Source organism: Gekko japonicus, unplaced genomic scaffold (assembly GCF_001447785.1).
Source record: "Gekko japonicus isolate JY-2015 unplaced genomic scaffold, Gekko_japonicus_V1.1 scaffold3478, whole genome shotgun sequence".
NCBI classification, from domain to species: domain Eukaryota; kingdom Metazoa; phylum Chordata; class Lepidosauria; order Squamata; family Gekkonidae; genus Gekko; species Gekko japonicus.
In genome coordinates, this window is record NW_015162584.1 from 15,273 (window position 1) to 28,375 (window position 13,103).

The following is a 13,103-nucleotide window of genomic DNA, read 5'->3' on the forward strand; positions in this document are numbered from 1 at the left end:
AACCACCTAGAGAGGTGGTTGTTGTTTGCGGCGCAGTATGGGCAGTTTCGGACGGATCAGGGACGGAGACGGCACGCTCGCCAGATGTTGAGGTGAGATCGCGCCTGTTTGCTCCGCCCCAGTTCCGTCCCGCTCCCGGCCCAAATGGGCTCGTATGAACGGGGCCAATGTCTTGCAAAGATCCAGTTGCAGAGGGTTGGTAGGGAAGGGGAAAGCGAGCCCCAGAAGCTGCTGTAAAAACCCTTCTCCCAAAGAGTGTACCTTGAAGAGTTCTGTTGCTCCCCTCTCGTAGTTGTTTGACCTGTTCTGCAGGATCAGCACTTCCGTTTTCCCGAGCTCCCCGTACATCTGCATGAAGACATTGGCATTGGAGCCCGCATTCCGCACGTCACCGGTAACTACAACGACCTCATAATTTATCACTATATTCAATGGAGAGGAAGAGGGGGGGGGGAAGATGGCATTGTGGACATTAAGATTGTTCTCAGACATCGCAGAATTCCAGACACAAAGATGCAAAATTCCACACTTGGCATCAATGCTCCCTCTAAGCTGTGAAGTCTTGTGACCAAAATTCTACTTTGTGAGCTACTGGCATTAAAGTTGTGAGTGAGCGATTTGGCTGCTGCATAAATTAGTCTGTGCTGGAGCCGACCTTCCTGAGCGAAGACAAAAATGTGTGAGCCGGAGGCTAAAAAACAGTGTGCTAGCTCACACTAACTCAGCTTAGAGGGAACACTGCTTGGCATACAATCAGGCATTGGGGAAAAAACAACCCTGAGATAGGAATGATTAAAGGTTCCTTGCTGTTTTGTTTCCATCTTATCTAGGCAATGTTTTCTTACGTGCAGAAAATGCACAAAACACGGCAGTAGGGGACGATCACCTCCTGAGAATCTCAGCAAATAGTTTTGTTTTGTTTTTTAAATCAAGTTCGCGATCCTTATGATTGTGAAGATATTCATGAAAGTGTGGTGTAATCTCAGAAGGCAGAAAAATATCCACAACAGTATGGAGAGGGAGCTTCAGTGCCCCAAATAGCTCCTTGCTCTTTTCCATCTGTGGTGGGTTGGGATGAGGCCCCTAGGCCTCTTCCGTAGGTTCTTTGAGACCCCAACCGCACACAATCAAATGACAAAGGGAGAACACAAGCTTTGAGACTGGTAGCGTGTAAGCTATGAGCTCCCTAAAAGTTTTTTAATTTGAAAACCTGCTAGACCAAGGCTGTATTAATTCGTGAGGTAAATAGAGATCACCTTTTCTTAGATACTTGACTTGACAGACAAGACACAGATGGAGATCAACAACGGAGGTTTATTTAACAGAAAACAAAAGTGTTTAATACGGAAACGGTATGTGTGGATGGCTTCGATACATGCAGTGAAATCAGCTGTCAAGTAAGGGAAGTTTGATCCCCCTTTCTCTGGATGAGTTACCTCAAAGTCGCACTGCAGCAGCGGCGCAATGGGGCCATAGAATACAGTGGAAAGATCCCACCGCCACTGTGGCACAACTCCAGAGAGAGTTGGCAGGCTGGCTGGGGAAGGAAAGTGGAGGCTTCTGAAGATGCTGTCGGTGTATAATCTTCAGCATTAAGATCTTCATGATCTAACTGACAGCTGACAGAAGCTGCAAACCAGATCTAGCCTGTTTGGACATGTCTGGGCAAAGACAGTGTCACAGTGAGTCAGCACTGTGCTGATTGGCTGACATAAGTATATATGTGGAAATGTATCTCTGTATAGTGTTCTTGTGTGTTATATGGATGCTGGCGAAGCACTTTGTCCGAGAGCTGTATATACTGTAGATAAACTTCCTGTAAATAGTTACCACTGGACTGAACTGTGTGGTTTACTATTGGGAGTACCTGGTGAGTGGAAGACTGCTGGTGAGTGCTAATTGTTCTAAGGTGCTGGTTCTCACTACCACATGCACTGCGCGACAGATGCCTCCCCCCCTTTTGCTTCCCCTTGTGAGATCACTTCTGGTGATGTCAGGGGGCGTGGTATATGCTAATGAGCTATTATGCTAATGGCCTATTAGATATGCTAATGAGCTCCTGCCGCTGTTTTTTTATGAAATGCCCCCTGCAGACAAGACAGAGATGGAGATGAACAACAAAGGTGTATTTAACCGAAAATAAAGTGTGGATAACTTAGATATTTAAAACAAAGTTTGAGTCCAGTGGCACCTGTAAAACCAACAAAGTTCAAATCTGGGTTTAAGCTTTGGTGTGCATATAGCTGCCCACCTGACTCTATTTAGATTCCAAACCAAAGGAGCGGCACTGCTAGGAATCCTAGCTATTCGGAACATACTTGTAGACTTCATGTCATTTTGAATCTTGCCAGAGCTGGGTTGAGCTCCATCACTAAGAAAAGTGGCCTGATGAAGCCCTAAGAAACGGCAAAGCAACCTAGGTGTGCCGTCGCCGCTCATTTGGTTTGCACTACAGCTGGTCCTGAGCTCATACAGTCTACCACATGTTTTCTTCTGGAAACTCTTCTCTGCACCATGAGCCGGTGACCAATGTTCCCTCTAAGCTGTGGAGTCTTGTGAGCAAAAATCCTACTTTGTGAACTCCTGGCATTAAAGTTGTGAGCGAGCAATTTGGCTGCTGCATAAATTAGTTTGCTCTGGAGCCATTCCTTCCTGAGCTAAGACAAAAATGTGTGAGCCGGAGGCTAAAAAACTGTGAGCTAGCTCACACTAACTCAGCTTAGAGGGAACAATGCCGGTGACCACATCAGCCTGAAGGGAGACTTGTACTTTCAAGGACCATTAGGTCGCTATTCAATGGGTGCAGCTGTCATTTATGCATGATGGCAAAACCATTTGTTATTTGTATCATTTATGGTTGTAAGTAGAACTGTATAAGAAGACAGAAGTCTCTAGTATGATTTGTACAGCATGACAGATTATTCTGGTTGTTTGCACAACTGCATTCGCTGTGTTTCCAATTTCTGTGTGGTTGTACCACCTCACAACAAAAGCGAGATACACAGATGAAGTGAATACAAAAAAAAAGGAAAAACTTGTATAATGAAACCTCCAAAAAATACTCAGACACACTAACTATAATGCTCACAAATTATTTACATACTCAGCAATAACAAACACATAGAACAATCTCAATGCAAATCTTGAGATTCATATAAATAAATTGTGCAAACAGGGAAACCAAGGATTCAAATGTAAATCGCAAATGCAAAAGTCCATTCAATACACCAATAGTACTTCAGGTGAGTAGAATCAGGAACAGAGGATCCTGCTCACCTGAAGTACTACTGGTGCATTGAGTGGACTTTTTTTTTTTTTTAAAGCTTTTATTGATAAACTTCAACAGGCTTACATAGTACACAAAAAAAGAAGCAGCAGTAACAAATAGCTGTAACTATACAGTATCACATGTGAACAAATCTAACTGCGGGTACAAAGCTTCATAAAGAAAAACAGAATGCATATTAAATTGAACATGTCAGAAGAAGAACAAATCTGAAATCAACCAATTACAAAAGTACGAAGAACTGACTTATCCAGAATATTAATTTTAGCGAAATCCGTGTGTTTAAAAAAAAATTCAGCAAAGGGAGCCCATTTTTTCTCAAAATTCAATCTTCGTTTCATCACGTTACCAGAATTAACTTCAACCGAAATTTTATCAAAAACAAAAAAGTCCCAAGACTTATACAACCATTCGAGTATCGTAGGGACTTCTGTAGATTTCCACTTAGCTGCCAATAATGATTTAGCCGCTGAAAATAAAATGGCAGAAAGCTCTCGTTCATGTTTTGAGGGATTTGGGTGGAAATCCTCCCAAATATTTAAAAGAATAATTTTTGACACCAAAGGAATTTTGTTATTGATTATGGCGTTTACTAAATTAAGAATCTGAATCCAAAATTTTGCAACAATTGGACAAGACCACCATAAGTGAAAGTAATTGCCTCTAAGGCCACAGCCCTTCCAACAATAAGGTGTAGCTGAAGGGTTGGCGTGTGAGATTTGGACTGGAGTTTTATACCATCTGGTGACTATCTTGATAGCTAACATTTTGATATTTAAACAAGGGGAGGAGTATAGAGGGGACTCCCAAATCTCTTTCCATTGATCTTCCTCCAAAGACTGTCCTAAATCCTGATGCCACGCAATCTGGTATTTTAGAAGTCCTGATCTCTTGAGGTTAACCAAAATCAAATAAATTCTCGAAATAAGACCTTTTATCGGGTAAGATGAGTTAAATAAGATTTTTTCAAACTCTGTAAGTTTTAGACGTAGTTTGTTACAGGTTGAGGAGTTTAGTAAGTCATTCAATTGTAGATATTCAAACCACGGCAGTTTCGTGGAATGTGAAGCTTCTAAGGCCAATTTGGGTTTAAGAGATCCTTGTGAGGTAACATCGATAAATCTTGTGAGGTGTAGTTGACGCCATAACGTAAAAGAGTTCGAGTCTCGGGCCGGCTGAAACCATTTTTGCCCGGTAAAATTCGTTAGAGGCGAGAGAAATGGTGTTAAAAAGTGGATAAATTTATTCCAAGTCCTTAAAGTAGGCCTAATAAAAATGTTTGAAGGGGTGATGTGTTTGTTCCGTGACTTGTAATTCCATAGGAGTTCGTGAAAAGAGTGAGTGGGAAAAGAATTTTCTTCAATTATTTTCCAGTCTGCCCTATAGGAAGATCTGTATTGTTTAACCAAATTTGCTAAAATAATGGAGTCATGATACAGTTGTATGTTAGGAATGGCCAGTCCCCCTTCGATAAGAGGCAGTGTAGCAGTAACGACGTTTGTTCTTGGCTTTTTAAAGCTCCAAACGAAGGAATTAATATCTTTTTGCCACTTCCGAATAAGGGTGGTCGGAAGTGCTATTGGGAGGGCTCGTACATAAAAAATAATTTTTGGTAAAATCATTACTTTAACCAATTTAATACGTTCTAATAAGGTGAAGTGTTGGTCATTCCATTTCTTAAAGAGAGAGGTGATATCTGTGGAAACACTCATATGATTATGTTGGAGGAGATCTTTTAAGTCTAGCGGAATTTGTATGCCAAGATATCTGAACGAGGTCGTCACCCAAGCAAACTTAAAATGTGCCTTAAGGTGCGCCGTGGTTTCCGTAGCCATTTGGATAGGATACAATAGTGATTTCCTTTCATTAATTCGTAGGCCAGAGATTAGGCCAAAATTTGTCAAATGCCGCTCAATATGTCGTAACGAATCTATCGGCCTTGAAACAAACAAAATCATGTCGTCGGCATATAGGCTAACTTTCGTTGTATAATCCTTTACAGAAATGCCATGCACGGCTGGATCCTCCCTAATGAGGTGCGCGAGCGGTTCCACTGCTAAAGCGAAGAGGAGGGGGGACAGGGGGCAACCCTGTCTCGTGCCCCGTGACATCGTCTGTATTGAAGCGTTGGAATTGTTAATTTTCAATAAAAATTTGGATGAATTATAAATGGATTGTATTGCGTGTATGATGTTATTACCGAAGTTCATATGTTTCAGTAAAGCAAAAATATAGTCGTACTCGACAGAGTCGAAAGCCTTTTCAAAGTCAATCGATAGTAAACAAGAATCCGCGGATGAAGACAGATTTGAATGAGAAATGACATTAATAACTTTCCTAACGTTATCTGTTAAATCTCTTTGCGGTATAAAACCGGTTTGATCTTCTGAAATATAATCTCCGATAATTTGGTTGAGTCTTTGGGTGATAATATTTGTAAAAAGTTTATAATCGTTATTTAATAACGATATCGGCCTGTACGAACGGGGATCCTCTGAGTCTTTATCTCTTTTTTGAATTAACACAATTTTAGCGGTGTCCCAAGAACGTGGGGTTGGACCGTTATCCAAGATGGAGTTAAAAAGGTTCAGAAGCGTTGGCATAATCTCCTCCTGGAATTGCTTGTAAAAATCGGAAGTGAACCCGTCCAATCCGGGCGATTTGTTGGCTTTCATTTTATTAATAGCCAATTGTAGTTCCTGAGCATCTATAGGACGGTTTAAAAATTCACGATGAGACTCTGATAGCGACTTAATCGATTTATTGGCTTCTAGAAAAGAATTAATCAGATGTTGTGAAGGCTGGCTTGTGGAATATAAGTTTTTATAAAATTTCTGAAAAATAGAAACAATCTTAGGGGTAGATGTATGTAATACACCTTTATCGTCCCTGAGACTTAATATGTTCCTGTTTTCCTTCCTTTTCTTGACTTTCCAGGCAAGCAATTTTAGTGCCTTTGGGTTATTCGCCCAGTAAGCCTGTTTCATGTAAAGAAGGTTTTTAGCTATTTTGTCAGCATCTAAAGCATTTAGTTTTTTCCTTTCTAATTCCAATTTTTGATAAAGTTTGGGATTGCAAGATCTTTTGTGTTCCCGTTCCAAATTTTTAATATCAAGGATTAGTTTTTGTCTGATGTTGTTAAGCTTTAAGTTATGGGCTGCCACCAGTGAGATTAGTTTGCCCCTGAGGACAGCCTTATAGGCGTCCCATATTACGTCTATAGGAGAGTCTGGAGAAGTATTAAAGGCAAAGTATTCTTTGGTGTCCGATACAATTTGTTTAAGTATATCTGGATTTTTAAGTAAAAAGTTATCAAATCGCCATGTGAAGCTGCGATCCGTGTTGGAGTTAAATCTAAAACTGCAAACCACTGCGGCATGATCTGACCAACACATTGGGTCAATTTCCGCATGAATAAGATTTTGGGTAAGATCTTTAGAGGTTAAAACGTAATCAATCCGGGAATAAGATTGGAACCTGCTCGAAAAAAATGTAAAGTCGCGTTCCCCTTCATGCATAAATCGCCAAGAGTCTATAAGGCCATATTTAACAAAAAGTTTGTGTAGGCCTGTAGGGCAGACATGAGTGGCGTGTTTCCGACCAGAGTTGGGCTTCGAGCTCTTCCTATCTAAATTCGCTTGGGCTACGTAATTAAGGTCAGAGCCGATGATTATTGAACCGTCTTGGAACTTTCGAATTTCCTCGAGTGTCGTTTTAATAAAAGCCAATTGCCCCGAATTAGGGGCATACAAGGCCGCGAGGGTGACTTTTTTTTCGTTTAGTAATCCCTTTATAATTAGGTACCTGCCTTGTAGATCCTGTATTTTATCTGTAAGAACAAATTTGTTATGTTTTGAAATTAGAATTATAACCCCCCGCGCCTTTGAAGAGCCCGGCGCGTCAAACCCTTGCGGAAAGTATGAGGATTTAAAAAGAAGGTTTTTCTGATTCCTTAAATGGCTCTCCAATAGAAAGACTATGTCAGGTTTATGAGATTTCAAATAATTATGTATCCTTCTTGTCTTAATAACGTTGTTGAGCCCTCTGCAGTTTAGCGATACAACCATAAGATTTTTAGACATTATGGTACTTTAGGGTGTAGTTTCTGCAGAGGATCATGCATGAGAGCAATATGTTGAGTTGCCGCTTAGAAGCTGAGAAATCGAGCCAATAAACATGACCCAAAAAATTTTGCATGACCAAGAGCTGATCGGATAAAATCATAGACGATGGTCTTGTGAAAAAATTTAGGTAAAAAGACCCAAAAAATACCTTTTGTGTGTTTTTTAATTTCCTTCTGAAATCTAAATCAGAATTCCGAGAAAATCGAACCGTAAGAAACAATTTAGAAAACCCTGAGCAACATATAAACATCTTGAGTAATCTGTCACCTAAATGCTTCACCCTCCCCCTCCCTCTTTCCTGCCATTCATGACAATGTAAAATCACTAATAAACATGCAAGACTGCCCAAGGAAAAAACCAAGTACCCGCGTAAAGAACTTGTGCTCCGTGGGGTTCAGATGGTCAGGGACCTCCATGTTCCTTCCCACCCGAACGAATCCCAGAGGACTCCCCCCCGCGGAACAAAAAAACTCCCTCTCCCCTAGAGGCCCGGGACACAGCAGCCCCCAAACAGCCCAACTCCCCCAATCAAAAACTAAGAGTTTGATGACTAAGAGTCATAGTGTAAATAATCGAACAGCCCAACCGTGAACAGTAAAGAATGTGTAGACCAGGAGACCTTAGATGTTGCCGTGCGGATCGCGGACCGGGATCTTGCTTCCCTTAAGCGGAGAGGTAAGCTCCAGCCTCCGTTTGATTGCGGCCCTCTCGCATTCCATGGGGATTTGGATACGCATGGAATTTAATGCAGCAATTCCCTCTCCTAGGTCTTCGATAGTCCAAGTTTTATTTTGGTGTCGAATGTGCATCGCGCCGGAAGGCAGCCATTTATATCTAATTGCTGCCTCGTTGAGTCTAGTAACGATGGGCTTGAGTTTTCGTCTGAGCATTAAGGCTTCAGCAGAGATATCTGGAAAGACTTGGATCTCCTTGTCCTGGAAAGAGAGGCTTCCTTTGGAGCGGGCCAGGTCGAGAATTCTTTTTTTTGTGCGATTGTCCGCTAGCTCAATTACAATGTCCCAGGAGGCTCTGGAACGCTGAGAGTAGATGGAACCCAATCTGTACGCTTTTGTGATATATGGGGCTACTCCGTCCTCAAGTTGTAGAGCTGAGGAGAGCCAGTTGGCAATAAAGATAGACAGGTCTGTGTTCGCTTCCACTTTTTCTTCAAAGCCCCTAAGTTTAAGGTTCCGTTCTCGAATTCTGTTTTCGAGAGTTATGATTTTGTCTCTGGCCCATTTTTTGTGCATTTCCAAATTTCTGATGCCTTCCTGGTTAGCGAGGCCAGTTTCTAATGCCGTGTCGGCCGTAGTCGCAACTTCCTGGATTGTGAACTGTAGGGCCTGCAGTTGATCGGTAACCGGCTTCAGAAATTCATGAAAAGTTTGCAGAATGTCGGAGCAAAGAGATTTGAGGCTTGCACGGAACTCTGTCGTAGTTAGGAGCTCCGTTGTTTGCGAGTTCGATATAGGAGTTCCGGCCGCCATTTTGTCCTCTACGCGGTTGTCGCTGGGCTCGGAGTTCTTTTGAGAACCGCCTTTAAGAAAGTTTTGCAGAAGTTTGGATGAAGCGGTGGACTCTTTGAGTTGTAGGCCGTCTTTTTTGCCCATAATCCGGTCGTCTATTTGCAGGTTGGTGTTCGTTTATTAGAAGATTGGAGGAGTTGGCAGAGGAGCTCTATCCCGACACGTCCGTTCTCATTAGAACCGACGCCCCGCCCCCGAGTGGACTTTTGAATTTGCAATTTCCATTTGAATCCTTTGTTCTGCGATTCACGATCCTGCTCTTTCCCACTTGGATCTTCCCATATTTGCACAATTTATTTATATGAATTTCAAGATTTGTATTGAGATTGTTTCGTATGTCTGTTACTGCTGATTGTGTAAAAAATCTATAAGCCTTATATTTAGCGTCTCTGAGTATTTTTGGAGGTTTAATTATACAGTGGGTTTTTCATTATTATTCTTTTTTTGTATTCGCCACCTAGAGTGTGGCAGCCCTACTGCCGTGCCATCACTAGCAAAGTCAGAATAAATGACATTGATTTCTATAGCATGGGAAGGGAAGGCTTTCGTTTCCTGACGGTGGGCTTCACAGAGGCACCTAATCAGCCACGATGGGAAAGCAGGGCTCTTTTTGCAGCAGGAACTCCTTTGCATATTAGGCGACGCACCCCGAATGTAGCCAATCCTCCAGGAGCTTACAGAGCTCTTCTTACAGGGGCTAATGTAAGCTCTTGGGGGACTGGCTACATTAGGGGTGTGTCACCCAGGGCTTTTTTTGTAGAAAAAGCCCAGTAGGAACTCATTAGCATAATAGGCCACACCCAACAGCAGACACTCATTAGCATATTAGGCTACACCCTTGACAGCACAGCCCATTAGCATATTAGGCCGCACCCCCATGTTACCAGAAGTGTGGTCATCCAGCCACACCCACCTTTTGCTTCTTATTCTGTTTACCTTGTTTGTTGTCAAAACGCCAGAGCTTTTTTTGTAGCAGGAACTCCTTTGCATGTTAGGCCACACACCCCTAATGTAGCCAATTCTTCTGTACCTATTATTTTTTTTAAATTCACTTTTTATTGTTGAGTATATCCGTTTAACACAATCATAGTTCACTATTCATCTTATTGATATGCTCATTTTCCATTTTTAAACAATCTTGAACCAAACATACAAAGATACAAAAAAAAAAAATCATCTGAGGTTACTAATATAACAGCCAAATTTTTTTTTAATTTCTCTCTTTTATTCCCTCTTCTTTTCATATGCCCCTATCTTACCCGTTTGTGTATCCCGTCCAACTTCCCCATAACTTAATAGTCCTCATAATACCACACGAAAACTACAGTTTCTACTAACTCACATAATGCTAGATTCTTCTATCTATTTTCTTCTTCTGTACCTAATGTAGCCAATTCTAATGGGTTTGTGCTGTTGGGTGTGGCCTATTATGCTAATGAGTTCCTGCTGGGTGTGGCCAACTCAGAAGCCAGCCGGAACTCCGTTCCTGTGCGTTCCTGCCCAAAAATAGCCCTGGGTGTGTCACCTAATATGCAAAGGGGTTCCTGCTACAGCTGCCTCATACTGAATCAGACCCTGGGTCCATCGAGGTCAGTATTGTCTACTCAGACTGGCAGCAGCTTTCCAGGGTTCTCAGGTGGAGGTCTTTCACATCACAACACCTGGTCCTTTTTAACTGGAGATGCCGGGGATTGAACCTGGGACCTTCTGGATGTGAAACAGATGCACTGTCACTGACCCACAGGGCTGCTCCCTTTCTTCTTTTCACAGACTTATCTTCTTATCCAGCTGGGCTCTTCTTGCAGTACAGCAAGTATAGGGTGTGTTGGTTGGTTTTAATTGGCTGACATGTGTAAATGGATTTTGGCCTCAAAAAGAGCCTTATAACTAAGGTTTATATGCGTTCAAATGATGTATTCAATTTCCCTGATTTACTCAGAGTGCAAAAAAATTAAGACATCTGGAAGTCTGCCAAATTAAATTAGGCGTTTGGGTTCGGGAGGCAGAGGGATGCACGAGGCAGCGTACCGTTTCACGCTCTCGTCATCCTGACAGATTTTGAAAGCTCAGAGCAGGCTTCGAAGGGAGGGGAGACAACCCTGAAGACTTCTGGGGCTAATTTGTTCACAAGTGTTCAGGCTAAACAGGCGGCGGCTTCTCCCAGAAGCCTCTTGGCCACTCGTCCTTCGCAGAGGCTCCATCTAGGGATGTGCATCAGGATAAAAATTGGTATTTTTTAAAATCTGGATTTCAGGGAGGGCATAATTATTGGTATTCTGGAATATCTGGGTCTCTGACACCAGTTCAGTATTTGGATTTGGGCCCCCCCCCCCGCCCCGAATTCTGAAATTATTTGAGTCCATTATTCCCTCTGAGGAGCTGTGGTGGCTCAAGTGGTTAAGATGCTGAACTGCAGGCTGTGGAAGGTCGGTATTTCAGCAGTTTGAGACCCCGAGTGTGCCGCATGACGGAGTGAGCTCCCATCTCTAGTTCCAGCTCCTGCCAACCTAGCAGTTCAAAAGCAAGAAATTGCAAGTAGATAAATAGGTACCACTTTGGTGGGAAGGTAACAGCGTTCCGTGCGCCTTGGTGTTTAGTCATGCCGGCCACATGACCACGGAAACGTCTTCGGACAGCGCTGGCTCTTCGGCTTGGAAACGGAGATGAGCACCGCAACCCTAGAGTTGGATTCGACTGGCTTTCGAGCAAGGGAACCTTTACCTTATTCCCGCTGAGAAAACATTCCGGGGGGGGGGGATGAAGTGGCTGTTTTTCAAGCAAATGACACCAAAATTGCAGTGCGGCTGGTGCAGCCTGTACACTAAAGACCCCCCCCTCCCAGTTTCAAGTGAATTGGACCATGGGGGCCATCCCTCCTCGTCATGTATTTATTGGTGCTCAATAAACAGCAAATGGAAGGTAGCAAAATGGCAGCCATTTTGTACGGTTTACATTCTAGGATCATCTTTCTCTACTTCTCGTTGAGCCGAATCAACCGAGCCGTTCCTCCATTCCTTTCTCTCGCCACGAACCCTAACCTAATCACCAAGAAAGCACTGGGCGTCTCTTACGTATCTCGATCGGCACGATCTCGCTGGGGTAGACCTCTATCTCCACCCTCCCATCGGCTTCGTTCTTGTCGAGCCACCGGTTGCAAGGGAAGTTGTACTGCAGGCCGTGAACGGGAATGGTAACCTGAACGCTGCCAAGGTGCCAGCCGGCCTGGAGCCCGACATTGTCATGCCCGATGAGGAGCCGTTTGATCTTGAGAAACAAAAGGGCAAGAGAGTTTGAGGGTGATTTGTACCACTGACATTTATTTTAAATAGTAAGAACATAAGAGATGCCAATGTTGGATCAGGCCAAAGGCCCATCCAGTCCAACACTCTGTGTCACACAGTGGCCAAAAATACCAGGTGCCATCAGGAGGTCCACCAGTGGGGCCAGGAAACTAGAAGCTCTCCCACTGTTGCCCCCCCCCAGGCACCAAGAAGACAGAGCATCACTTGCCCCAGAGCCCCTATCTATACCTTGTGACTAATAGCCACTGATGGACCTCTGCTCCATATGCTTATCTAATTCCCTCTTGAAGCCGTCCATGCTTGTAGCCGCCACCACTTCCTGTGGCAGTGAATTCCATGCGTGAATCACTCTTTGGGTGAAGAAGGACTTCCTCTTATCCGTTCTAACCCGACCGCTCAGCAATTTCATGGAGTGCCCACGAGTTCTTGTATTGTGAGAAAGGGAGAAAAGTACCTCTTTCCCATGCATAATCTTATAAACCTCAATCATGTCTCCCCTCAGTTGTCGTTTCTCCAAGCTAAAGAGCCCTGAGCGCCTTAACCTTTCCTCATAGGAAAGTGCTGAACTAGGGGTGGAGGAACATCAGGCCTGGGGATTTTGATGGCAAGGAGTCATACAGGGATAAGTACTCCAGCTAAGCACTGAAAAGCACTGGGTAGCAGCGAAGATTGAAAGGCCAGCCCAATATCAACAGTTTTATATGTATTTATTTATTTATTTATTTATTAGATTTTTACCCCGCTCTCCCCAGCAGGGCAGGCTCAGGGCGGCTTACAAGAGAACCATAGACAAAGGTAAAGGTAAAGGTTTCCCTTGCTCGAAAGCCAGTCGAATCCGATTCTAGGGTTGCAGTGCTCATCTCTG

The 13,103-nt window shown here is 43.3% G+C and overlaps 1 protein-coding gene across 1 annotated transcript in view; it reads right to left on the bottom strand.

The window, feature by feature from the left end:
• LOC107106323 (lipoxygenase homology domain-containing protein 1-like) overlaps window positions 1–13,103 on the bottom strand; it is a gene marked incomplete at its 3' end in the record, with an annotated part of 139,154 nt that overhangs the window by 11,068 nt on the left and 114,983 nt on the right. Inside the window, exons 19-20 of the mRNA XM_015406454.1 lie at window positions 12,008–12,200; window positions 262–422 (exon numbers count right to left, since the gene is read on the bottom strand). Coding sequence (XP_015261940.1) covers window positions 262–422; window positions 12,008–12,200 — 354 coding nt within the window. The remainder of the gene's footprint in view (window positions 1–261; window positions 423–12,007; window positions 12,201–13,103) is intronic.